The 26,947-nt window shown below is 46.2% G+C and overlaps 1 protein-coding gene across 1 annotated transcript; it reads left to right on the top strand.

Annotated features, from left to right (window-relative positions):
• On the top strand, nucleotides 1–25,405 carry ACVR1 (activin A receptor type 1). The gene is given in 11 exon segments (XM_010713958.2): nucleotides 1–144; nucleotides 4,420–4,496; nucleotides 7,331–7,585; nucleotides 7,792–8,009; nucleotides 10,983–11,082; nucleotides 13,643–13,789; nucleotides 15,818–16,093; nucleotides 18,876–18,929; nucleotides 18,932–19,072; nucleotides 23,312–23,442; nucleotides 24,148–25,405. Coding segments are annotated over 11 exon segments (1,587 nt in total). The 5' UTR covers nucleotides 1–91; the 3' UTR covers nucleotides 24,283–25,405.
• Nucleotides 25,406–26,947: the final 1,542 nt, after the last annotated feature.

Raw genomic sequence — 26,947 nt, 5'->3', positions numbered from 1 at the left:
ACATTGTGGATATTTCTAATTTGTTCTCCCATGCTGTGCAATATCTGCAGTTGTGTCAGCTGAGGACAGTGGGTGACAGCATAGACAACAAATGGATTCTTGCTCGCGAGTGCCAGGAGGGAGGCTGAGCAGGCCTTTATTTCTGTAAGTGACTCCGTGCTTTGTTCCCTCACTATTAAATAGGAAAGGAGTGGATGTGCGTGAGCACATGCAGAGCTGCCACTTTGTCAGAAGTTGATGTTTGGTGCGTTTCCTCCATGTTCGATGCTGTACGGGTTGTTTGCTTCCTGACAGTTGTGTTGGGAGTTTGCGTTGTGTATGATGGGTGTGTGTGGGTGTGGGAGGCCCAGCACTTCTCACACTTGGTTGTCTCTGTTCTTGGGGTGATTTGGGATGTGCGTGGCCTTGCAGGGCACTGCCCTCCTTCATCTCAATGTGCTGCTGGGTGCCCTCTGCCCACGGGCAGTGCTGTGGCTGGGTTTTGTGCTGCTGGCAAGAGAACTCCCGGATCTGCCCTAGTCCTGACACATGGAGTGCTGCTGCGGTGCTGCTCTGAGGAGGTTCGTGTGTTCCTGTGACCTTCGATTTAAGAAAGGGCCAACCGCCGTGTGATCTGTCAGTTTTAAGCGCCCATCTTTGCTTTTAAAGCTTGTGCCGCTGGTGAATTGTGCTCGTGTGTGGTGGTTGAGGATGGCAGTCACAGCCCAGTGCCGGGGATGTTTTCTTTTGATACCGATCTGGTGAGGCGCATGCCAAATATGCGCAGCCCTCGGGCCCTTGGCCCACTGCCGCCGAGGCTGCGGGTGACAGCGCGGCCGCCTGTGATCCGGCGGAGCTGCCCCGGGTCGGCGTGCCGTGTCTGCTCTGCATTCAGATGAGCTGTGACCCCGTGTCTGCTGGCGCCCAGCCTGCGCTCTGCCTGCTGCTGGCACCGCGTCTGGGGCTGTGCTGTGGGCGGGGTGGGGGCTTCTCAGAACCTCTCCTGTGGAATCTGGGGGCTTCACGAATACAGACAGAACTTAGTTGTGCCCCACTTTGGTGAGGTGGGCAGTTTTAACTGCTGCTCCTCTGCCACGTGATGAGCTTGCTGCTGCTCCTCTGTGCTTCTGGGAAGCTCTCCTGACCCTTAGGAACACAGAGCTGAGTTGCTGCAGTGCCTGCCTGGGCCGGGCTTGCCCTGTGGCAGCAGGTCAGCAGGCCTGGGTGGATCTGCCTACTGCTACCCCTTGGGGACGTGTCTCTGGCGACCCATAGCAAACCTCCCATTTTCTAATTGTGGGCTTCTGTAGGTGAAAAAGTTGAAACAAGCAATGTTTTTCCTTGCATGCTGATGGTAACATGCACAATACTGTATCCTGTTTGCAGCTCTGCGGTATAAGCAAGCCCTGGGTGGGATGGAGTGTGTCACAAAGTGCCCAAGGCACGGGCACTCGTGTCCTGAATGCCATCTAGTGGTTACTGCAACTGCAGTCCTTCTCAGCACAGGGCGTGCCAAACGTTCACAGTCAGATGTCAACAGAGACTGATCCTTGGAGAAAGGAAAATAAATGGTACATGCTATTTGTTGGCTGCTTTCCAGTTCCTCTCCTTTGGGATTAAATCCCACTTTCTCCCCTTTGGAAAAATTCTCCTGGAGCAGTCCCCACTGGTGTTTTAGGTCTGTGTTTTAGGTTCCTGTGGAGTTTTGTTAAAGACTGTTTTGTTCTTTATGTTAAAAACTTATTTTCTTTCTCTGAATAAGCAGTAGGTGGAGAAGGCACGCTTGTTGGTGTTACCTGAGTCGGATTTTGGTTCTCATGTATGTGCAGTAAGTGCTTTGCAGACAGGTCTGGCTGTTTGCAGCCCTGCTCTGAGCTCCCCCTGCAGTGCACGCGCACCGGGTACCCGGGCAGCACCAGCCTGCGCAGCACTGCAGGCATTCTGGCCCCGCTCTTGGAAGCATCCAGGAAACGAAGGTTCACACAAGCCAGGTTTAACTTCTTGGTACTTGGCTTTTCTCTTGGAGAGGACAATGCATGAGGTCTCTTTGTAGCCTGGGTTTTGCTGTTCGCTTTGCTGATAGCTGAGCACTGGCTGTCCTTTGGTGCTAGGCTCTGTGGGTGCTGGGCAGGGAGCCCTGGTGGGATGGTGGGCGCGGTGCTCCTAGAAGCCATGGTGCGTTGGCAGGCGTGTTGCTGGGGGAAGCCAACAAGTGTGTTGCATGGGTGCTTTAGAAAGAGCGTGGCCAGCAGGTTGAGGGAGGTGATCTTCCCTAATATCTGAAGGGAGGTGGGAGGCAAATGGATAAGGCCAGGTTCTTCTTGGTTGGGCGTCGCATAAGACAAGGATCAATTGCCTAAAACTTGTGCACGGAAGTTCTGTACAAACATGCAGACAACTTCTTTATGGTAAGGGTGAGGGAGCACTGGCACAGGTTGCCCAGGGAGGTTGTGGGGTCTCCTATGGAGACATTCAGGACCCGGCTGGACACCTTCCTGTGCAACCTGTGGTAGGGTACCTTCTTTAGCAGAGGTTAGGACTTGAGGTCCCTTCCAAGCCTGCAATTCTGCAGAGCACCCTTCCTCGATCCTTTGGATGAGGGACTGAGAGTTGAGGGGTTACTGGAAACCCTTGTATAGCCAGTGGATCACTACTGGCCTCAACGCTGTTACTGCTCACTGCTGGGGGAGGCTGGTGTCTCTGCTGGGGGCGGTTTGGTTCTCCTCCTTTCTGGGCCCAGGCTTGCATGTGCTTTTGGCTTTTGTCAGTCTTTTGATGAATCATTATTGAAATAGACTGCTTGAAAGGAAAAACAAATACTTGCAGACTTCTGGTTTCAGCACGTAGGTAGCATGCCGTTATCCGTTTTCTCTGTCTTCTGTCCCTTCTCTTCAGCATGTCCTGAGCACATACTTCACATGTTCAGCCTCATTTCTAGCAGAGCTGAGCAGCCCCCTGCTGCCACTGCTGATGGCCCCAGGCAGCAACTGAGCCCGGTTCTGCTGCTGGGGACGTGGGGACTCTGCTGTCCCCATGCAGGGCCCTGGGCTGGCTGCAGCACTACGTACCGGCTGCTCCAGGGCAGCTTTCTCCTAGGATGCACCTTATCCATGACTGCTCACTGATCGTGCTGCATGCAGCTTTACTTGTGTTTTGTGATTGTTGGAGGTGAGATACTGTGCGTGTTGCAAGGTCTTTTGACAATGGGAGTAGAAAAGCAGAGCAGTCAGAGGTGGGTTGTGCCAGAGGGAGTGATGCTGGGTGCTGCTTGCTCCTCCCTTCAAGCAAGGAGTCTCAGAACTGGAGCACACAGGGTCACAAATCCTTGACCATGTTAACTGGTCACAGAGCAATCCCTGACATCTTTCCAAAACTAATCTGTGTCAGGAAATAAATACAGAAATGATTTGGCTTTAGTCACCAAGCACACCGGCAGCCTGCTAATGATATGAAAAGGCAGCAACAGAAGATACCTCATGAAAATTGAAAAATGTTGATACTGTCATTTTTCTATCTGCTGCATTGGGATGCAATGTAAGCGAATGTAAATGCTGCTTGTCAGAGGCACAGCAGCAGCCCCGTGCCTGCTCACCAGAGCCATGTTGATCTGGATGTTCTCCCTGCTGCTGTGTTGTGTTTGGGGCTGGGGCAGGTGGGTGGTTTGGAGTTGGAGACCCATAGGGCTGCTTGCCATTATCTGCTGTTCTCTGCAGTCCCAAGTTCTCCACTGAGACGACCCCTGCTACAAAGAAGTTCCTTGTCAGTAGCCTGTAAAATAGCTCTTCAAAGTGAAAAGAGAGCTTTTGTTTTCTTGTAAGGAGCAAGTATCCTGGAAAAGGTTTGAAGTATGTGAAAGAATTCGCTGCTTTATTTACTTCCTTAGAGGAGCCTGTGCCTTTGCTGGGAACACCATCAGTTCTTGCACAGGACGTGGGGCAAGCAGAGGGAGCTGGGTTGGCTCTGCCATACATGCAGTGCTTTCTCTGCCATCCAGCGCCGGTTGCTGCTGGTGAAAGAAAGTTATTCAGCAGTTTCGGCTGAGACCTCTCTCTCCCATAGTCCAAACAATGCAGTTTTACACAACTTCCTTTGAAGTTCATAGCAGTTTAACTCTTTAAAAGCTGGTTGGTAAAGCAAATCTTCTACCTTATATGCCTGCTTGCTGCTGAAAGGGTTCCTGCTGTCCTCTTGGCACACTTCAGATACATGCTATAGTTGCAAATTATGCTTCTGTGACTACAAAAAAAGTATAAATCTCCCTAAGAAACTGTGGTAAAATAGAAGTTCTGTAGATGTGGGAAATGACTCATTTAGGAAGTGAAACCAAACTTGGTCGTCCTGCATTTTGCTTATGGAGTTGATGGGAGATGTGGAGAGGCACTGTTTTGAGGTGCTTACAGTGCAGGTGTGCCCAGCTCTCATGTCTGTCTCTTCCTGCAGGCCTACGGTGACAGATGGAGCCATGGCTCTCCCCCTGCTGCTGCTGCTGCTGGCCCTGCCCTCCCGCAGCGTGCAAGGTGAGTGCTGTGCTGGTGAGGGCGGGGAGAGCTCTTCTCAGCTCCACTTGGAGTTGCTTCAGAGACTGATTTTTGCCTGCTTGTGTACAAAATCTATAGCGTATGTGGTTGACATAGGGCTTAGCAGGAAGTGGGGAGTGAAATAGGAAACCTTACTTGAATGGCAAACTTTGGAGGAACTAAAGGAGCAGCTCTTTGCAGCACAGTGGGCTGAGGTGAGTTGTGTTACTGGGTTGTCCTCTGGAGGGCTCTCGTGTCTGGGCTGTTCAGCACAGCACTTCATCTTCTGCGTGCTGCTCCAGTCAGGTCTTTGGAAATGATGAATGACTCCTTCTGTTGTTGTGTGCATGTAAGGGTTTCAGATGTGCAGTGTGTGTAAGGTTTGCTTCAGCAAAATGGGAGCAGGGTGGTGGTTCACCTGAACGTTTCTGGATGTTGTGTGATGCCTGCTTCCAAAACTGCCTGCTGTCAGCGTGCAGGGAAGGCTTTCTGCCAGTGACTTCCTCAGCTGTGACTGCATTTCAGGTGATGTATGACAAGCACAGAGTATCTGCTGTGGCACATAGGTGCTCTTTGCCTTGTCAGGTCTTTCTGAAATCCCCTGAGTTTGTTCTCAAATATTGATGCAAATAATAAAAGCGCATGATGACTGGATCCTTGGAAAAGTGAAGTGGGGAAATACGTGTGTGGAGGTTTAGTGTGATTTTTAGTTGTGTTTACAAAGCAGAGATTAAGGCATGATTTGAAAAGGAAGCAACTCTAGACAGATCTTAGTGGAAATATGTTAAACTATTGTTTTTGTCCATACAATATATTCTTTTAAAATAAAGTTTGATAGCAGTTTTCATGCTGGCACCTCCTTATCACACTTGAAGTACAGCTGGTTCTTTACAAATAAAATGTTAGTAGCTTTCAGAGCCATTATATTAAGGAGTGCAGAGCAATGGCAGGGCTGGGCTGGGGCTGTGCAGTGCTCGGAGCAGCTGTCTGGGGGCTGTAGTCCACCAACCTCTGCCAGCTGAGTGCACGTCTCCAAGGAACGTTTTCCTGTGTGTGAAGTGGAGCCTCCTGTGGAAGTGTCTGCAGAAGAGCCATGCCAGCTTTGCGCTTCCGTTTGCTTTATTCCTTCCCTTTCCCTCTGCCAAACTTCCTATGGTGCATTTTCTTTCTCTGTGCACTTAATGCTGCTGTTATCTGGGGCCCTGTAAGGGATGGATGCTGACCCTGTGCTGCCTGCTCACCTGCTGCCCTGCCCCCTTCTGCTTCCAGAGCCGCTTAACGCTTGTCATCTAAAAAGAATATTGCAATATTGCTGTTCTTAAATATTGTGACCTTTGTGCTTGAAGTCCCTGTCGTGGTGAGAGATTTCAGCAGCCCTGGGCCGGCTCCATGTTGGGTTTGTAACTTCTTAACATGCTTTGCCAGTTCCCCCCGGGAGTGGGTTGTCCTTAGAGAGGAAACGGAGACTTTTTGTGCTGCGTGTTTTGACTTTTTGTACATTTGTTTAGTTTATCATTTGCTGACCATATGACATACCTGACATCGTGTTTATTTTGAGTCAGAGCTGAAGAAATATCAGTAAGTGGTGTTGCTTTAGTACAAGTGAGACGAGGTGGCCCCGTGCCTGTTTCCTTGGCTGCTTGGGTGGGAAGCAGAACGTTCCTCTCAGTGGAGAGATCATCTCTAAGTTGAGATGTTACAAGGAATGCATGCAGTGTATTTCTCCACGGGAGAACGTGGTGAGGACAGGCACCCCTTGTGTGTGGCTTTATGCACGTGTGTCATTGTGGCGCAGCATCCAGCTTATGAGCACCTACTGGGGCATGGCAACCACTGCTGTAACCCAGCACAGCCTGTGGGCTGAGTGGCACTGCAGGGCCACTGATGGGGGATAGGGGTAGGTGGTAATGCACTACGAGGCTGGAAAATCTGCTGGGTAAACTGAGGAGCAGTTTGGGCATGAGGAGTAACTGTTGTGAAGGAGAGTGTTTGTGTTCCCAGCCCAGAGGTTCTTTGCCAAAGGGGTGGCTTTCTGCTCTCTGGCTGGTGCAGGCTGCCCTAGGCCTGGAAGGGTCCCTGGGTGGGGAGCTGGGATAGAACAGGTCCGTGCACTGAGCAGGATGTGGGCTGCAGGGAAGCTGGCTGACTTTAGGCAGTTCATAAGTGGAAAACTATACTCATGTATTTGTTCACTGTGGGAGGGCAGAAAAAAAACAAGAGGAAAATAAACAGAGTTCTATTCCCAGTGGGCAACCTCCAATGATAGGCTCTGAAAAGTTGAACACGTGGTGGCATGCTGCTGTGTTAGGGACATCTGTGTGTTTATAGCTGGAAACTTTGCTAGAGCTGAAAAAAGAATGTGAGTGAGTCTGCTGTAAGAGTCCATGCACCCAGGGAGTGCGTGCAGGAGCAGCCTCATCTCTGTTCAGTCACCCTGAGCAGAGCAATGCAAGGGAGTTTAGCAAATCTCCTTTAAAGTTACGGTTGGTTTCTCTCTGCTTACTGCCCTTGTGCAGACAACCCTTCCATGCTGTACCCCTGCAGTGGTGGCTGTGGGGTGATGTAAAGCTGAGCCATGGGAATGTGAGTGCTTGGAGTGGGCAGATAAGACTGGTATTTCTTCTGTGGTGCGGGCTCGTATCTCTGCCTTGCTGAATCAGATAAATGGGTATTGTTAGCTCTTACTTGGTAGTTCCTCTGTGATAGATGCAAGCAATATTCCTTCCCTTAAACAAAGGATTTTTATTGTCTTATTCTATGGAGATAACTAAGTCTCTCTGTGAAAGTAGTTACAGACTACGGTGTGTCTTTTCCTCACCTCTCCCTTTTTGCAGACGAGGAGCTGAAGCTAAATGAATGTGTGTGTGAAGGCATGTCATGTGGGAATGGAGACCGCTGCCAGGGCCAGCAGTGCTTTGCCTCCCTGAGCATTAACGATGGTGCTAAAGTTTACCAGAAAGGCTGCTTCCAAGTCTATGAACAAGGGAAAATGACGTGCAAAACCCCGCCGTCTCCTGACCAAGCTGTGGAGTGCTGCCAAGGATACCTGTGCAACATGAACATCACTGCGAAGCTGCCCTCTTCTAAAGGTGAGTGGTTCGCCTATAAAGAAGGAATTCTGAGCAGTTGAGTCATGGCAGCACGCTTTGTGCAGGTGTGTGCTGCTGCCTTGACTGTGTAAAAGCCTCTCCCACTCTGAGCGGCCACCGAGCAACGTGTGTTAGCACTGCTGGTTGTGGAAGTGTTTTCTCCGGGTGTTCTAATGTTTTTTCTTTTGTTCTTTCTCTTCTCCAAGGGCAAACCCTGCAAGGGGAAGCTGCAGGTTACAGCATGGAAACACTAATCGTCGTTATACTGGCTCCCGTGGTAGTGCTGGTAGTTTTCTCTGTGGTAGCTGTGCTCATCATCCGGAGAATCCAGAAGAACCACATGGAGAGACTCAATTCTAGAGATGCAGAATATGGCACAATTGAGGGACTCATTGCTTCAAATGTTGGAGACAGTACATTGGCAGTAAGTAACCTTTGTGAATGGTAAAAAAACTTTGCTTCCAAATGCCCTCACAGACCCTCCAGACATGGCCGTGGCTTTATGCTGCCAGGATGCCATCTAAGTGTCAGGACTTCTGTGGGGACGTTACTGTGTTCAGAAGCCACAGTTTAAATGAAACTTTAAAACAAACGAACAAACAAAAACTTTTGTAAATATAGTTTCCTTGACTTGGAGAGTTGCTGTAAGCTCTAGTCAAACATTTTCTGGTTCTACAAACAACATCTAAAGCCACTGAGAAGCTTACATATCAGCAAAACAACATTTGTACAGTTTTCGGGTAGCCTAAAGTGATCTGGAAGGTGTAAAAATGTACTGTGAGTTGGATGTTTCAATGACAATTTGAAAGATTGAAAAGGTTGTGATGATGGGGAAAGAAGAAAATACAGGTTGTCTTAATTTAAAACTTCAGATCTGAGTCCCATGAACTTAGCAAGTGGGCTCTTGGAGGAGTAGGAAATCAGTAAATTTTTTTTGACAGAGGAGAGTAGCAGCACTTCTCATTTTCTTTGGACATCTTGTTCAAAATTCAATTTTTTAAAATGTTTCAGGTCACTCAGTCTATGGAAAATAAAATAACATTGGGAAGAGTTTCCTTTTTAAAGTTTTGAGGTGTTATACCTTGGCCTTATTGTACGTAATAATAATTGAAAATGTTTCCAGCAAAACTGAGCATTCATGGCTTCAGGAGAACATTGAGTGTTACTGAAACCAGTGCCTTCCTCCTGAGCTTGAAGCATTGGGTGGTTGGTGTGCTGTGGGAACTGCAACAGCTTTGTGTCACTGCCTGCTGTTCTGCTTCAGCTCAGCCATACTTAAATTACACTTGGTAACTTCTTTTTTTCATGTCTTTGGCTCTCTTAGAAGGCTTGATTCTTGGTCTTAAAAGAGCCAGTTTGATGTGCTCCCCACAAATTAGGCAGGTATGCAACTTGATTGTCTGTAAGCACTGTTTTACAGCTCTTATCTCTTATCAGTGCAAGACCAATCCCATTCCAGTTGCAGACCTTTTGCTCTTTATTGTTTCATGATCCAAGGAAACAGCAGTTAAAGCCTGGGAGGAAATAAATAAAAAAATTTCTTTCAAAAGAAATTGGAAAAGTTGCTAGCTGTGAAGTTTTGGTCTGCTGTCGTTTTGTTCACAGCTCTGTAACTCTTGTAGCTCTGTAAGCATCGTCTCTCTGCCTCTTGGTGCTGGTGATGTAAACAAAAAATAAAGATATTGATATTTCCTTGTCTGTACATGTTCATCTACACAGTAACTCTTTCATGTTCTGGATTTTTCATGTCAGTTGTGGGATCTAAATCTCCAGTTCTGTTACGCTAAGTTTGTTTGCATTTAGGATTAGTCTCCCTAGTGCAGTAAATACAGCCCTAAGCTGAGCTTCCTAATGGAGAATAAAAGAGCTGTGGCCTCCTCGATCTTGTTTTTACAGTCATTGATGTAGATAAGATAATGAGCTCTGTTTCCATCAGAAAAGCAAAACAGCAGTCTCCTGTCACTATTACACAGTCTTTTCTTGAGCACTCATTAAAAAAATTGTGAGGAGAAATGAGATTTCATTGGATCTAGTTGAAGCCCAGCAGTGCAGCTTCCTGAAAATGCTTTGTGGTTGATTGGGCATATGCTTTTTTATCCTGTTTTCCTTTCTAAAGAGAAAAAAAAGCCCAGTACTACGGAGCAACCAGGTGCTAATGCTTAGAACTAGTATAGGTGTCCTAGCTATAAAAGTAGCTGCGTATTAGCATTTTTTGTAGGCTAATAGGATCTTAATGTTCAACTAGAGTTTTCCTAACTTTGTTTTGAACAGAAAGCTCTGCAAAGCACAACCCTTCCTGAGCCATGCCTGGAAGCCATTGCTCCCAAACCCCTCTGTTTTTGTGCAGTGCCTTGACAGCATCTCCCTGTTGCTCCTCCTGACTTCAGCCACGCGCCTGGCTGGGCACCAGCATGTGTCTGCAGGCACACTTAGAGGCTGTTGGGAAAACAAGTTGTTGCATGTTTCTGTTCCAGACTCCATCTGTGGCTGGGTTTTTAAGTATAGAAGTTGTCAGCAGCTCTTTCTAATGCATGTTTATTCATAGGGATGCATAAAGCAGACTTAGAGGATATGGGATCCCCCAGGTCAGTAGATCTGAGACACAAGCTAAGCTCTAGCCAGTGAAAGCACGCTTGCATGGCTGTGCTCTTGTAGTCATCTTCAAAAGGAAGAGACCACAAGGAGCTGGAAAAATAGGTAAGGCTCAAGAGTAAACGTTGCTTCTCCTTCTGCTGATTACACAGAGGTGAAGGTTTAAGTGTCTGAGAACTTAGGTCTCATTGAAGCGGTTCTGCAAGGCCTAGAAGATTCTGGGGAGGGAAAGGAAGTTTCTATTAACCTCTTTAAAATAAGTGACAAATGCACGTTTGAGATAAGGAGCTAAGAAGGACAAATTGCTGAAAAACCAGTGTAGGCAGAGTCTGATGGCAGGATGGTTTCCATGCTGCAAGTGAGCATCCAGGTTCACAAGCACTATATGTCATGCTCTTCTCAAAATAAACAAATGCCTGTCTGGAAGAAAATGATACTGGAACACAAAATGAAGGATAGGGACAGAATAAGAAATGTGAGTGTGAAACAGTGCTTGATTTGTTTGCTAGTCCTTGCTGAGTTGATGGTAAAATTCCCAAGATAAATTGGTTACGCACAAGTTTCAGTTCCTCTCTTTTCTGGTATGCCTGGTACGGCCTTTGCAGTAGGAAAACCTTGTGCAGGGCTCTCAGCTCCCTGTAGAGTGGTGGCTGCAGTGTATTTTGGTTCTGCGTGGCCAAACTCCCCCATGTGTCTGATACTACCAATAAGCTTTAATTTTATGAAGAGATGCACCTTTGTGTATTTAAGTGGAAAAAATGCAGTTTAGTTTATATAGTAAAATTCTGATCTTGCTTTTGAACAGGATTTATTGGACCATTCCTGCACATCTGGAAGTGGATCTGGACTTCCATTCTTGGTGCAAAGAACGGTGGCTCGCCAGATCACGCTTGTGGAGTGTGTAGGTCAGTAGGAATCTTGTTTGCCTTGTGCTGGGTCTGGGTAACAAATGCAGACAGAAAGCTCTGTCTGGCACCCTCATTACCTTTCTCCTCAGTTGTGCTTGCATTATATGAAACTTTTAATGCTTCAGCTTACAGAATGCATTTCTGCTTTGAAAGTGGGATCATCCGTTCAGATCTATGCAGAAGACAGCAAATATCATCTGTGCTTTATAAGGAAAAATTTGACCTTTTATCAGGAAGGTAATGCTAGAGAGTACAAGTGAGGAGCATTTGAATGGGCACCTTGTAAGCTAGCTGGATTGTATGTTAAGAGAAGCAAACGCCATTTGGAGTTTGAAGCTGTCCAACACATTTGTAAAACAGTAAATGGTGTTCAGTTAGAAGGCTTTAGAATTGGAAAGTGATTGTTTGGACTCCAGGATCTGGAGTTGAAGCAGCAAGTGAAGTAGCTAAAATAGCACTTATAAATATGTGATTAAAAGAGGAGATGCAAATGATGTGAATTTAAACACACTCAGGCTGCAGAAGGCAGTACCTTGGGAATCTTGTGTTCCTTTGAGTGTTCTCGGCAGCTGGGGATCACAGGAAGGCAGCTGCCACCAGCCTGACTTTCACCTGGAGATCCTGCCTCAATTCCTGCAAGGCCTCTGCGGCCGTGGGACCAAACCCCCATTTTATGTGGCTTAGGGTGTCAGTTGGTGTCATGGTAATGTTCCTTGCAGCTTTCCACTCACAATAGTGGTTTCAAAAGGGTTTTTGATGGCATACTTAAATATTTCTGCCCCTTTCTGGTATGTTTTGTGGCCTGCTTCTCTGTGGTTGCTTTGGGAGCATGCAGGCAATGATGTATTGGTGCTGCTCTGTCCTTTCTGAAAGAGAAATTCTTTTTAGTAGTTATTTTTTTTAACTATAAATAATTATTTCCTAACACTCCTTTTGATCTTCTTGCAGAACTTTAAGTGTGATGTTAAAGATCTTTTACATTTTCTTTGAGCCTGGGCTGACATTTTGCCGGTGTGTCTTTGCTTCTGGCCCGTAGTGTGCCTTGAGTAGGCATGTGTTCACACTGACATTAAATCTTAGTCTACATATTGAGCAGTTCCTCTTCATCAGAAACTATAGAATATTATATGCACGATGATTTTAAAAGGTGTGCAGTCTGTGGTGTAGAGGTGTGTGTGTCTTGTTGGACTGATGCCTGCTCCCGAGGTAACATGGGCTGGTGCTATTTGCAGAGCCTGTGTGTGTTATCCTACATGGCAGGGCCAGATGGGAGCACTTTGCAGGAGTTCTCTTCTGGGTGGTAGCACTGAGATTTCACTGTTGGCTATCTGTCTGCAGCTGATCTGTCTGTGTCCCTTTGGAAACTGAATGGCAGAGCCACAAAGGGCAGAATTTGGGTATTTACAGTTGTCAAGTCCAGCAGAGTGTGTTGTGTGAACACAGGCTACGGTGTTCCAGCTGTGGTGGAGATGATGATCAGAAACTTACCCATTGTGCCTTCTCCAGGATGTTGCTTTGCTTCTGGGTGTTTAATAATTTAATATTGCTTTCTACTTCTTGGGTAGAAAGCTTGGGAGGCAGACAGTGTGTCTGATGCTTTGGTGATGGTCTTTAGTGTTTTTTGTTTTTTATTGCTGTCCTTCATTTTATGCCTGGCTATACTGACTGCTTTTGCAAGGGAGGCACAAAGGCTTCCCCTGGTGTTTGTGTCCTTTCTGTCCTCCTAACCTCAGAACTCATGGGTTTATTTTAATTGCCTATAGTGACCTGTAGTACATTGCCTAAGTCACTTAAGCAACAGCAGCGCTGTCACTGCTGGCAGTGGAATTATTTCCTTGCCCAATGCAAATGCTGGATGCAGTACTGGTGTGCAAGGGGGAGACAGCTGTATTTATCAGCACATGCAGTCTAAACATACAGGACTAAACAAGGGACAGTGGAACACACTGTGTGTGGAATAGTAAAATGTCCTGCAAGGTGCTGAAATGTCATCAGTGAGCTGTGACCGGGTTTGGGTTTTGTTGAGAGAAGTGGGAATTCGGAGTCAATGTTCATCTCTTCAATTTTGTGCCTTGACTGCTTCTGGCATCATGGGGCTGAGGTGCCCCCGCTTCAGGGAGTTGTGTGTGATGTGTTGTTTTCTTTCTAGACAAAACAGAAAAGGAATTAGTGCAAGGAATGCACTGTGGGAAATTTTAGAGGCAGATATGTCAGGTTGCAGAGAAAATACAATTTTTACTATGTCCTGTAGCTTTGTTCTGCTGTGGTACAGCAAACACCCACAGTATTTGATGTGTGTGCATATGTACCTCTGTTTATGTACCCTGGCAGTAATCTCGTGCTGATGGTAGAAACTTGGGTTTAATAGCATATGTGTCTTGCATGTTGTCCTGGTAACATTACCTAAGGTGAAGGGCAGTGATGAGCAGTGATGAGCTAACTACTAATTCTTTAGTACCTGTATTTGGGAGGGTGGATTTTGTCTGCTTGGCTGCTTCTGTCCTTAATCCTGCGAGGACCGTTAGTTCACAGCTCTTTGTGTTTCCTTCCTGACCAGGAAAGGGCCGTTATGGAGAAGTCTGGAGGGGTCAGTGGCAAGGAGAAAATGTTGCTGTGAAGATCTTCTCTTCTAGGGATGAAAAATCCTGGTTCAGGGAAACTGAATTGTATAACACTGTATTGCTGCGGCATGAAAATATTTTAGGTAAGTAGAATAATTGTATTCATGTAGTTGACATGAAGGTAAGTTAACCAAACTGTTGACTTATGTGACAGTTCTCTGCTACTTTACACCTCACAGTCCTCAGGAGTTAACTCTTGTGTTTGTATTCAGGGTTAAAGGGAAATTTTAAGCAGGGAGACTTTCAGGAAGGTGCTGAAATCTGAGTCCCATAAATGGAGGAAGTGTCCCAGCAACTGTGCTTCATTGTCCTGCAGAAAGCTCTGGCACAAAACAGTCAAGAGGATTAATTGATTGTTGGCACTGTAGCACGTAGAGAGGGAAGGAGGTGCCACAGGCACAGGGTTCAGCCTTGCAGCAATTCTTGCAGGGAAGCGAAGTGGTGAGGAAGAGCGTTGTGCAATGTATATGTGAAGAGGTTCTGGTGGGTCTGTTTTTTTTACAATTTGTGTTTACCTGAAAGGACTGAGAGGAGAATGAATGGGGAGGAGTTTCTCTTTTCCTTTGTGCCTGAATGAATGGACTCGTAGCACAGTTTATTTTTTGTTAAATTTAATTGTTCTGCTCAGAGCTTGAGTCAAACTGGTGAATCTTCTTCGGTGTTTAAACTTTGGTTATGGTTGCCCTTTATCTCATTTCCCTGTAAATATTGAAGTGTGATGATTTCTAATCTTGTGCATCCTTTGAGCATGTGTGCTGAGTCCAAGAGCTTAGGTAAAAAGGGCTTTTGATGTTATCAGCTGTGGCTGAAGTTATAGAAGCTGTTTTTATTTGGCTGGACACAGGCTTCTCTTCTGGAGACTCACCTTTACAAATAAAAGCAACACCTCGTCTTCTGCTCACTGCATTACCTCACCCACAGTCTGTCTTCAGACATTTTTACTGGGGCTCCTTCATCTTTCTTGTCTGAGAATATTCCTTGGCTCTGTGGCTCACTCTGCTAGATGCTGCTCTAATGTTTCCTGAAGCAATTCCTTTGGTACTACATAAATAATTTGGTGAACTCCTGAGATGTGAATTATTGAACTTTCCCAGAGAGCAAGGAACTTGACTGAAATTGCATTACATGTTTCCCGTGTTCCTCTCTTAGTGTTTTGTCTGTCTTGATGACTGTCAAATTTGCTGGCTTTAAACACTCTTGTCATCTGTGATATTGTCGTGTTGTGGAGAAATCTGACTTCTAGAAGAGTGCAGTGGGTGTTCTTGCTGACAAATGTCTTACACAGGCTTTTAATAAACCCAGTTTGTTCCTCTGGCTCGAGAGTAATGCTTCTGCTGCTGCTTGGCTAACGCAGGTGGGAGCGCAGCAGTGTGCTGATCCCCAACTTCAGATGTAGCAGGAAGGGAGCAACGCCTGACCTTTGGATGTAGTTTTAAGACATGCTCATGCTTTTAGAAACTGTCCTTGAGGTTCATGAGCTTAGAAAAGAAATTCCTTTGTGCCCTTTTAGCAAGCAGTTGTTAAGTACAGCTGTGATGTACAGGTGCTCTACATCACTTCGCTGTAGAAGTGGTGTGTATGCAGTAGTTTGAAGTAGAACTGCTGCAGCTTGGTTTTGGAGTGCAGATCTCACAGGACTGCCACGCTGCCTTTAGCCACCCCCTGTGCTTGGAGCACAGAGCAGTGCCAGCTGTGAGGGCTGCTGTGCGGCCACGGCCTGCAGCCCATCAGGTGGCTGGGGTGGTTGTGGGTGGGATGGGCTTCGTCAGTCTGTTCGATTGAAGGATGTGGTGCTTCCCATGGGACAGCAAGACTCTGACTACAAAATGTATTTGTTTTGGACTTTTCAAAAAATATATGGTTCTGACAAGTAATTGTTTGGTGTGACTTTCCACACAAAGACATTCTTTGCGTGGACTTGAGTTAGAGTTCGTGTTAACTCTTCTTTCCCTTGTGGTAATACCTGCAGTCTGTTTTCAGAGCGGTATCCCGGAGGTCAAGTTTCAGTTCAGTTGAGTTTTAAAATGCACGAGAGGCCTAGTCGTGTTGGTTCTTTTCCTATGGAAGTCACTTAGTCACTCTATTTTTCTCTTTTTTCCCATCTTTTCTAGGTTTTATTGCATCCGATATGACTTCCAGAAACTCTAGCACTCAGCTGTGGTTAATTACTCACTACCACGAGATGGGATCTTTGTATGACTATCTGCAGCTCACCACCCTGGACACTGTCAGCTGCCTGCGGATAGTGCTGTCCATAGCCAGTGGCCTTGCACATTTGCACATAGAGATATTTGGAACGCAGGGGAAGCCTGCCATTTCTCATCGGGACTTGAAGAGCAAAAATATCCTCGTTAAGAAAAATGGACAGTGCTGCATAGCAGACTTGGGTGAGTTCATCTCAGTGTTAATGCACTCTGTGTTCCTGCAGCAGACAAATATGTTGGATAACTCCTACCTTAAATAGCCTTGAAGGAAACTCAGTGTGAGAATTGCCCCGAAGGTTTGGCAGCCGCTAGGTGACACTTCCAACTTAGAGATGCTGCTGTGCAGCTGCACGGCTGCAAGGTCCAGGCCAGAGTTCAGAAACAGATGGAACGTTTTGGACTTGTTCTTGGTTGCTGGATGCCATTCACAGATCCAAGCAGGCAGCAGTTGCTATGGTTCACATCATTTCTGCAGGAACAAGTGCCCTTCTGTTTGTATGCTCACTATTCCAAGCCTGTAGGTCTCCAAGATGTCTGTCCAGCTTGAGCTTTTTGCACAGGTAACTCGTCCAGGACAGAGCTCTCCATGACAGCTGGCTTGAGATGTCAAGCTGGTGGGATGGCTGTGGCAATGCTCACACCAGGCAAGGCTGTCTGCAAAATGCTTTTTTTATAAACAGAAGGGAGAAGCGTTGGAGAGTCATGACCTATCAAAAGTTGCAGAGGGAACAGTTAGCAAAACATAGCTCTGTTTTTCAACATACAGCTCTTCAGGGACTGGCTCGTAATTCATGTTCATACTGAGAAGGGGCCAGCACATGCTGGCATTGATTAACACTACACTAACCAAGTGAAATTCACTGGGTGATCTAGCAGATCCCCCCCCAGCCCAAGCCATTCTAGTAGTTTATCTGGAAGCCTCAAAAATCAGAGGGATTCTCTGAGCAAGGACAGTCATAAACATTTCCTGAATAATTTTTATGATAGTAAAATACCTATATTTTAAATGTTTAAAAACACAGGCATTATTTGTGATGCATTTTTTTATTTGTTTCTTATGTCTAAGGAGGAGAGTTAGCAAATATATCCTAGCTATGCAAAAGCTCTCATGAAGTTCAAGGACAGATGTCAGTGTTGCTTCAGGCTGTCAGTGCAGTTAGGCCTGAGAAAGCTCTGCCCTGATTTATTCTATTTCTAAAGCAGTTCTCATACATGGTCGTAGATCATGTATGCAACTTTACAGAACAGTGTTTAGCAACTTTATAAAACAGTGGTGTAAAGCTTATACAATAAAAAAAAAAAAAAAAAAAAGAAAATGCTCAGCTCTCCTCTTACTCCTTCACTGAACTCCTCCCTTCCCATTGAGCAGTGAACATCAGCTTGAGACAAGAACTTGTATTTGTAAGGAAGGTATAAAGAGTCCTGACAGAACACATCTACTCAATTTCTGTTCCTGGAAAATATCCCAGCATAGTAACAGTGATTCTTTTGGCAACCTGAAGGTCAGTGTGTTCCATCACTTTTTTTCATTTTTTTTCCCTGACTTTTTTTTTAAGAGAGTTGGTACCTTACAGTAAGAGGTTTAAATGTGCAGTGGGGTGTGCTGTGGTGAAAGGGAAGTGAAGCAGTGCGATGTCTGTCTTCTGAGCAGCACAGATGCCACTGTGATGAGGACCTGATTACAACATGCCGTCTCCTGACACTGTTGCAACACGTTCTCAGTTTATAGTGTGCTGGATGCTGACTCGCATCCCTCAGCCCTAAACTTTGACCCATCAATCTATTGAATCTGTTTTGTCCTATTTGGATGGAACATTATGAATTTTACCAGTGTCCTCCAGAGTCTTGACGTGTTTAGAGTTTGCCAGGAAATTTGTTTTCTAACCTCTGTTTCCAGTGTGTGAGATCTGAAGAGAAAGGAAAAAACCAACTAGGACAAAAATGATTTTTATCTGGAGGATAGGCTCTTCGGCTCCATCTCTGAGTGGCAAGGGGGCAGTCAATAGACAACATCTTTCTCAAGGTGCCAGGAGCGTGTTCCTAGCAGTCTGAAGTCACTTGAATTGCAGGAGAGGATTTTCCAGACTTTTGTTCCTGTGAAGTACAGATTATTCCTTTGGTAAGGAAAAAAAGTAAACTAAATGTCAGATGAGCTAATGTTTTTTTGGGCCTGAAGTAAGGGCTTCTTAAGTTCCACCTAAAACAGTCATGTTAAATGGAAATAGTAAGGAGTTGCTGAGGAAAGCCAGGAGTCCGTGCCTTTTCTATTGCTTAGTTATGTCATGCACCTGTTGCTGTTCAATTTGCAGTGCTGTCTGTTTACCAGGGCAAAATGAGTACTTTGTGCGTTTCCGAATTTACAGTAAATTAGACCCTCACATAATGTTCTTTGCTTAAATGTTTGGTAATTAGTAGAAGCCTGGTAGAGTGGTTTAGGCTGACTCATTTTGGATCACTCGAGGATGTTTATTTTTCAAGCTACTACAAATATGGTGGCTTTTATTTTCCAGCTTTATTTTTTAACTTGTGTATATCTGTCATGCAGTGTTTTTCTTCTCTTCTCCCCACAGCTCAGATACATCCACCTACCCCAAAGTTCTATAAATAAATTTGAATGCTGGGTAGAATTGTTTTCTTCTAAGTAACAGCTGCCCAGCCTTGTGTGCATACGTGCCTAGAGCGCCGGTGACATCCAGTGGCTGCAAAACATTTTGTTCCTATAATAACAGCGTTTTAGGGCCGTGCAACAACGTGTTTAATAGACCAATACCTCCTAAGGGATTACTGAGACTGTGGACACGAGGGCTGTTTTTGAGGGCTGCTGTGGAGCTGACCCAGTTGGTCTTTGGACGGCTGGACTCTGAATTCCTTCTTTCTAATGGACTGTCTGCTGGGTGTCGCTCCCAGCACCTAACTTTTAATGTCTGGTTCCAAAGGGGTTCAACAGTTCTTCTCTGTCGTCCAGGCCTTGCAGTCATGCACTCCCAAAGCACGAACCAGTTGGATGTGGGGAACAACCCCGAGTGGGCACCAAACGCTACATGGCGCCGGAGGTGCTGGACGAAACCATCCAGGCAGACTGCTTCGACTCCTACAAGAGGGTCGACATCTGGGCCTTCGGGCTGGTCCTGTGGGAGGTGGCTCGGCGCATGGTTAGCAATGGTGAGTGCTGGGGACCCGTGTCGTTGTTTTTGCAGTGTGGGAGGCAAATAATTGACTGCAGAGAATCTGCCACTGAAATGCACGGGGTGGACAGCAAAATACTGGACCTCCAAGGCCTGCGTGTTCGTGGACATTGCTGCCTCCTCTAAAGCTGCTGGTAAGCTGGGCACCGGAACGTGCTACTGATGCCAGCTCTGTTAATGTGGAGAGGGAAAAAGGAGTCCCTTGTAAATCCTAAATAATGATGAGAAATATTTTGTCAAATAGTCAAATAAACTGAAATCTAGGCCGTGAGATCTCTGACCTTTTGTATGTGCCATGAAATCACAGTGGACGCTCTTGGGTGTTGTTTCACACAACAAAACCTAAAGAACAGAGGAGGAAACTGTAGAAAGTTACGAAGTGAAACAATTGGAATTCAGGGATGCTCTTGCTATACCACCCTCAGAGCATTGGTCTGAGTACAATTCTGTTCTGTAGCACACAGCATGGCATTGTTTCATTGGCAAGGGAGTCTGAATGTAAGGAACCTGAAGCTGGGTATCTGCTGGTGTGATTCCTTGTCACTCAGAAGTCCTCTCTGGTTTTTGGACCTTGTTTCGTTCCCAAAGGACTTTGCCAACAGCCAAAGAAGAGAGAATGAGTGTTTTTGTTGGAGAGAGTGAGGTCTGAATGAGCAGAGGTGGGCTGCTGTGAGGTGTAATGGTGAAGGCTCGTGGTAGCTCATCCAGTGTAATGAAGCCTGGCCCACATGCCAGTGGAAGGCCAGGTATTCGCCTCGTGATGTTCTCCTGCATCATCTCCTCTCTGCCTGTCCTCTCTGGGATGCTGACAAGCTGCCTGAACAAAGCTGCCTTGCAGGTATCAAAACTCAGAGGTAGGCTGAGGCATGGGCTCGTTTAAGCCTCCTTATAAGCCTAGATGCTACTCCTCCACTTCTCAAGTGATCTAAAATGGAATCTCCCCTAGAGCATAAGATCGGGGTAATCTGTGTGGCTTCACAGGTCCTGCTCTTTTTTAATCAGTAAATATATTTTTAATATACTTTGTGTGTATATGGTAGATAATAAATACAGTCCTATGTTGATAGCTCTTAAAATAGAAGTTCTGTGTAATGGTACACATCTAAACATTCCCATGCTGAAATGTCGTGTATTTATATGTGCAGTTGCAGTAACAACAGTTCACAGGAGACCTACCTGAGCTAATGTTAAACTAGTGGGTTTGGACTGTGCTGGCAGCTTAACAAAGATAGCAGAAAGCTCAGCACAGACTGCAGACCTACGAAGAAGATAAGGAAAGGCTTTGGGAATTTAGTTCAGGCTGAGGCTGGTGCTGCCATGGAAGCTCTTCTAACAGTAACGTGGATACCTTGTGGCGTTAGTCTTGCCAATGGAGTCTGAAGTTGGAGGCAGCTGTGGTACTAACAGCTGTACTTATTTCCATCGTTCTGTATTTCGGGCTGTTGCTCGAAAGTGATTTCATTTCCTTGCACTGGCTTGAGGTGAAGTAAACATTTTCTCTCAGAAATCCAAGTGACTGACTGGGTAGAATTCATCAGATAACCCTGTCTGATCTGTAATAAGACTTTGGTATTTGAAGTGAGCTTGCAAAGATGGAGGCAGCAGGCTCGTGTGAGCCAAGTAATAAGATGTTAGGTGAGCATGGGACAGGTGTACCTGGTGTGTGTGGTAACAGGGCTTTGCTCTTTGTCCTTTGAGGTAGGATGCCTGCCATCTATTGCTTGGTGTGAACTTGAAATCTGCTCCATGTCCATGTCTTAGTATATTCATTCCTGGAGATCCCAAGGTGGTTGTGATGTGAACCATGAATCTGTTACTTCTCTTTGATGATCTACAAGGCAACACCATGATTCTCAATGCTTTCCTGCTGTGGTTTAGCAGGAGGAGGAAAACATTATGAAACTTCTCCACAACCAAGAGTGCTTGTGTGCTGTCTTAGTGCTGCAACAGGAGCCCCTCAGCAGTTCTCACTGTACATAAATGTGATTTGAGCCCCCAGTGGTGCTCCACTCTGTGTCAATGGAGCAGCGCTCGCTCACTGCAGAGCGTTACTCACGGCTGTGGAATGTGCTTCCTCTGCAGTGCAGTCTGTTCCTTAGGTCTTAGCTGTCATTCGCAATAATGTGATCGTGTTTGATGTGAGACACCAAGCTTGGAAGGGCTGCTGCTCAATGCTCGTGGTCAGCGTTGTGTCCGCAGGGCCGTGCCTGCAGCATGGGGTTTGTAGGGGTCTGACATTGCTCCAGCACTACATTTCTGCACACAAGATAAGCCTTCGTGCAAGTAACAAAGGATAAAGGCGGAAAAAACTGCTGCTCTGTGTGAGTTGCACTGCATTTGGTTAGCAAAAACCAGCTCCTCCAGAGAGAAAAGCACAGGGTATTGTCAGTGACAGAAGTCAGTAAGGCTGTCCTGAAAATGGCGAGCTGTAGGTTGTGCTTAACGACTTCAGGGCCTCTTGTAGTAAGAGGTTCGTTTCCTTTCCTCGGGAAGTGGAAAGGGAAGCGTGTCACAGTTCAGGATGGCCATCTTGCTGGGAGGAGGCGTGTGGGTGAGAGGTGGCACTTGGTGCCTGTGGCAGCCAGCAGCCGGCCCAGGATTCAGAGAGCTCCGGTTACTGCTGGAGGAACGGCAAGACCAGGTTCACTTTGTTTCTACTACTGTGCGTACCTCAAATATCCATCTGTGTGTTCTCTTGGCTGGAATGCCTGTGTGAGCGTAGGAAGCTGAAATAGAGCTGGGTTTGTTCAGTGATAATCTGTCAGTGTCGTAATGGCACTGGCAGCACCTCCAGCACTGCACCGTGCAGCTCCGAGGGTTTGCACGTGAATGGTGTGAAACCACTGCTGTCTCTGTGCTTCCATTTCAAATGATACTGATGCAAAAGAGCTCATTTGTGTTCTTGAATTCTCACAGACTTCATTTTGTGTTCTGGGAGAATGCAGGAGGAGGGTACGACCGAGAGTTCAGCCCTCTAGGTGACGTTCAGCGTATGCAGATAGAAGTTGCTTGGAAATGGAAGGTGGCACACATGGCAGGCATAGCTTGTTGTGAGTCCACGTGGCAAACCTGCGGCTGTTAGTGGCTCTGTTCTGGAGCATCCCTTGGGTAGCCAGGTCTTTGAGCTGTTTCCTGTGTCAGCTAGGATTTGCTGAAGCCCAGTCCTCACAGGCAGGTTTACAGGCTCTTACAGAGTGTCTGTGTGATTTTGGTCTTAGTCTCCAGTAGAACAAGAGCACTAAATCCCAAGCGCTGTAGCAAAGTTCTTGAGAACTGTTCTTCTGCTCAAGTGTATCTGAAGTAATAAAAAATGTCCTGAATTTCATGTGCATCTGATTACAGGCCAGCTGCCGGGCTGCTAAGCAGCAGTTTTAGCTTCATTCTTTCCACACTCCCACTGTACACAGAGGACTTCATTTGCACAGTATTTCTCCAAGCTGCTGGCCCAAGTGCCTGACTTGAAACACCAGTTTTTAAATTGATTTCCAAAGAAGGCTGAGCTCCCTAGATCATTGGTGAGCTTAATCCACAACAGCAGCAGTGCTGCACGCGTGCCATTGTGAGCAGGAAAAAGTCTTTTAGCCTGCTGGTCTTATGTAACCTGGGGGATGAGAGGAGAGGACACAAATTAACTTCTTGTTTGCTCACTTTTCAAGACAGAATCTTGGAAAATGCATTCAGACACCATAGCAAAGCCTATACCTGAAGATACGTGGTGCCACTTATCCTAAGCATTTTACTGTGTTGTAGCAGAAATGATTTTATATGAAGCAGTGGCATGAAGGTCTGTAGATGCTGACATGCTTACTGGATTCTTTCATGATGTGTGAAACAATGCAAAGTGTGTCAAACCTATTGAAAACAACAGTGCAGATGTGGAAATGTTATGCTGTTCTAATAGAAATCTCAGTTTTCTGGTATCCTGTAAACCTCCATGCCTTACAGAAGATTCTGTCCACACTTCCAGCAAGTGAATTTTACCTCTTACTTTGGCTCAGGCATCTCCAAAATGGATATAGCTTTTAATTTGCAGAACGGTAGGAGAAACTCTTGCTATGATAGTAAGTGCTGTTCTATTTTTTTAATGACTGTTTAACACAGAGTCTTAAAAATATTCTTGTGCTTCTCAGGTAGCTAGTCCTGTGTGCTGGCTTTGCAGAGCTGCTCCTTCACTGACAGCCATTTAATGATGCCTCTCCTGTTTGTATCTCTCTAGGTATTGTAGAAGACTATAAACCACCATTTTATGACCTGGTTCCAAACGATCCCAGTTTTGAAGACATGAGGAAGGTGGTCTGTGTAGATCAGCAAAGGCCAAACATTCCCAACAGGTGGTTCTCAGACCCTGTAAGTGGATGTTCCTGTGTATGGTTTGTAGAAGCTGACCCCTCTTCTGAACTGAAGCCATGCAATCTGCTGCCATAACCACCTGAAGCTGAGATGATCTCAGTGCTACTTGCCAGGAGAATTGCCCATATAGGTTTCAGACATGTATGTGTGGACCTTGATGTTGCAGAAGGACAAAAAATTGATGAGCAGACTGTTAAATCTGAGCTATTCTCATACTGGCCCTCCAGTAATAAGAATTAATAAGTGTTTTCACACTACTCTCCCTTTGTTATTACTCACTTTCCAAGGGTGTGTATGCGTAGGGGAAATGGAGCCTGTTAGGCCTTTCTGTGGCTCATAAGCATACAGACTTGGAACGGTTTTGATTTCTGCACCACACCGCCCCTACCTATGTGATAAGGGACTGTTCTCTCTGAAAGTGCTGCTGAAGTTTTCTTTCATCACAGTCAGTCTGGACCCTCAGACTACTTTTCTAAAATTATGATGGTTTGACACTGCAGTCAGCCCATTGTCTAGTCACTTATTCTCTTTAATTATCAAACTCTTATTTTTCAACTCACAGCTCATATATTTGAAATACTTAATAGATGCTGTGTAAGGTAGTAAAGCCACGCTGTGTTAGGGCCCAACAGCCCAATCTGTTGCAGTTCTGGATTGTGATTTGTGTACTTATGTGTGTGTGTTGTTCTTATTCTTTTCCAGACATTAACATCTCTTGCCAAGTTGATGAAAGAATGCTGGTATCAGAATCCATCAGCAAGACTAACAGCCCTGCGAATCAAAAAGACTTTGACCAAAATTGACAATTCCTTAGATAAACTGAAAGCTGACTGTTGACCTTCTTCTTGTGGTGCTTTCCTGCCAGGAAGGCACCTGTCTGGCTCAGAGGCAGCCCGGCCAGGCAGTTCATGTCATCGGTCCCCACGTGGCTTCCAGCAGAGGCAGCAGCTCCTACCAAGCCATCCGGCTGGGAGACACGGAACCATACGGACTTTGCTCAGTGACTACAAGGGGCATTTCACAAACGGTCAAGCTATAAAGACTCATGCTGGATGTACTGTTGCAAAGGTAGTGGCCTGAAGGAAGACAGAGAAATCCTAAGACGAGATCAGGGCATTAAATAATGGCTTTGAACAGCTTCCCCCCTCCCATTTTTTTGTTTTATTTTTAAATTCTCCTAATCACTCCCAGGGTGAACACGCGGAAGTGGTAATTTTAATCAGCAATATTGCCTGTGCTTCTCTTCTTTATTGCACTAGGAATTCTTTGCATTCCTTACTTGCACTGTCACTGTTAATTTTAATGACATGACTTGCCAAAAATACAATTGGCTGTATACTGCGTTGATCCATGCCTGAATAATAGGAAAAGAATTTGGAAAAGGAAAGAAAACGTAACCGTCAGATTTTAGCTGCATTTTACGTGTACTGATGTTTACAATAATGCTGAACATTAGGAATTTCTCGTTTATACAAAACTTGCAAATTATTTATTACAGTGCACTTGCCAGTTTTTAAACTGTACAGTGAGTGCATAAAGTTAAAGCTTATTTTTATGTGGCCTCTTTCATGATTTTACACAAACGTTTTTGTAACACGATATAACCTGAAGCATAAATTGTTTTCTGTATTATCTTATTACAACTCAATAGTCACATCTTAAGTGCTTCACATTTGTAGGTGTGTGGTCTGTAACATATTTTCAGTTCAAATATGGAACATATATATAGCCATTACTCACAGGACGGCGTGTCTAGTATCTTACCGAGCTAGAGGAGGAAAGCAGCGGAGGAAGTAACTAGAACTTTAGGTCATGAATGCTGTGGGGAGAATGCATTTTATTTCTTCTAAGCTATATAATATGCATTTAAACTCTGCCAGAAAAATAACTATTTTGTTTTAATCTACTTTTTCTATTTAGTAGTTATTTGTATAAATTAAATAGAATGTTTTCAAGTCAAGCGAAGGTGTTTTAGTTCTCTTCCTGCCTCCTAGTGATGCATGCTGCTGCAGCAGGGCTGTGCTCGCAGGTAGGTGCAGCGGGCCGGCAGTGCAGGGCTGAGCTCCGAGCAGCTGAGGCTCAGCTGTGGCTGTGTGCTGCTGTGCAGAGCTGCAGCAGTGCGGCAGGGAGCTGTGCTCATCCGGGCAGGGGTGGGTGCTGGCTGTGCAGGCTCACAGGGCATGTCCTGCAGGAGCGGCTCCGAGGTCCTGACGGACGGGGAGAGGTCAGCTGTGCTCCTGCAGAGCTCTGCCTGCCTGCTTCCCCTCGTCCCTCACTGCGTGCAGAGCAGCAGCTGGTCAGTGAGTGTGCTTTTGTCTGTTGGTGAAATCCCTCATTCGGGGCTTGAGATCCTGCAGACAACCCCAGGAACTGAAAACATGTCCATTATGCTGTGCCACCTCTGGATTCGCAGTTGTCAGAGGTTCCCTTCTTTGCTGTATACCAGCAGATCCCTCTCTCCTGTTTCTCTGTGATTCCTCCTCCTCGGCCTCATCTCCCCTGCCCTGCATGGTGTGATGTGTCCCTGGTTCCTGGTGCTGCTGTTTGGACTTGGCACTGCCTCTCATTGGGTGCTGTGCCCCATTGGGCTGGGGGCTGGCCTGGTGTGACAGCCTGCAGCGTGGGCTCCATGGCCACCGGTCACTGGGTCTGGCAATTATCCCTGGTGAGAATCTGAGCAGATCCAGTGCTGCTGCTGCCAAAATGTGGGATCTGATTTTTCTTAATAGGAAGTCAAAGGCTGTGTTGGCTGAATGTGCTCCGGTTGGCCTTGAATTGGGTGTTCGCTGTGTGCCAGGTGGGCTGTTAAACAGCTGCAGCTGGGGAGGGAATCAGTCTGTTGGACTGGAGCTGGGATACGAATGGAGCAACAGGATATGAATGGAGGTAACAGGGAGCATCTCAATGACAAGATCAGCAGTGCTAGTGATGGTTTCTGGTACCAGCTGTTGCCCAAGGCTCCTTAGTTCTTGTTGCTTGGTGCACACGTGTTGCCACGTGCATATGTGACAGAGCTCTGCTGTCCTCTGAGCGTGGATGGGCCGTCCTGGATGGGAGAGCTGCAGTGTGACAAGCCTGGAGCCTTGGCCTTCCCTGTCAGCAGAGCAGGGTAACCTGCTATGGGAAAAACAAGCCAGGAAAACCTCAGTAACCACTCATTTACTCAGGCTTAGGTAGAGATTATCCAAGCAAGCTGCTCCCAGGGTAAAAGTAAATTATTTTTTAATTCATTTTTTAAATCTTGTTCAGTGCCAGGCACTGGATGTGCCGGAGTGAGCCCCTGTGGTTGGAGCTGCTGCTGGAAGCTTCCTTCAGCGTGTGGAGCTGCCAGGGCTGCTGCTGAGCAAACCCACCTGCATGCCCTGCATGCTTCGTGAAATGTCAGCGGTCATTTTCATTGATGGACCTTCAGACTTGCATCAGGAGAAGCTCCCTGCGTGGGGATCAACGGTGAGAAGGGATGGGTCAGCAGTGGCACCAAGTCGCTCAGTGCTCTGTGTCC

This window comes from Meleagris gallopavo, chromosome 7 (genome assembly GCF_000146605.3).
Source record: "Meleagris gallopavo isolate NT-WF06-2002-E0010 breed Aviagen turkey brand Nicholas breeding stock chromosome 7, Turkey_5.1, whole genome shotgun sequence".
Classification (NCBI taxonomy): Eukaryota; Metazoa; Chordata; class Aves; order Galliformes; family Phasianidae; genus Meleagris; species Meleagris gallopavo.
The sequence above is the reverse complement of the archived record's forward strand: the minus strand, read 5'-3'. Positions and strand labels throughout refer to the sequence as shown.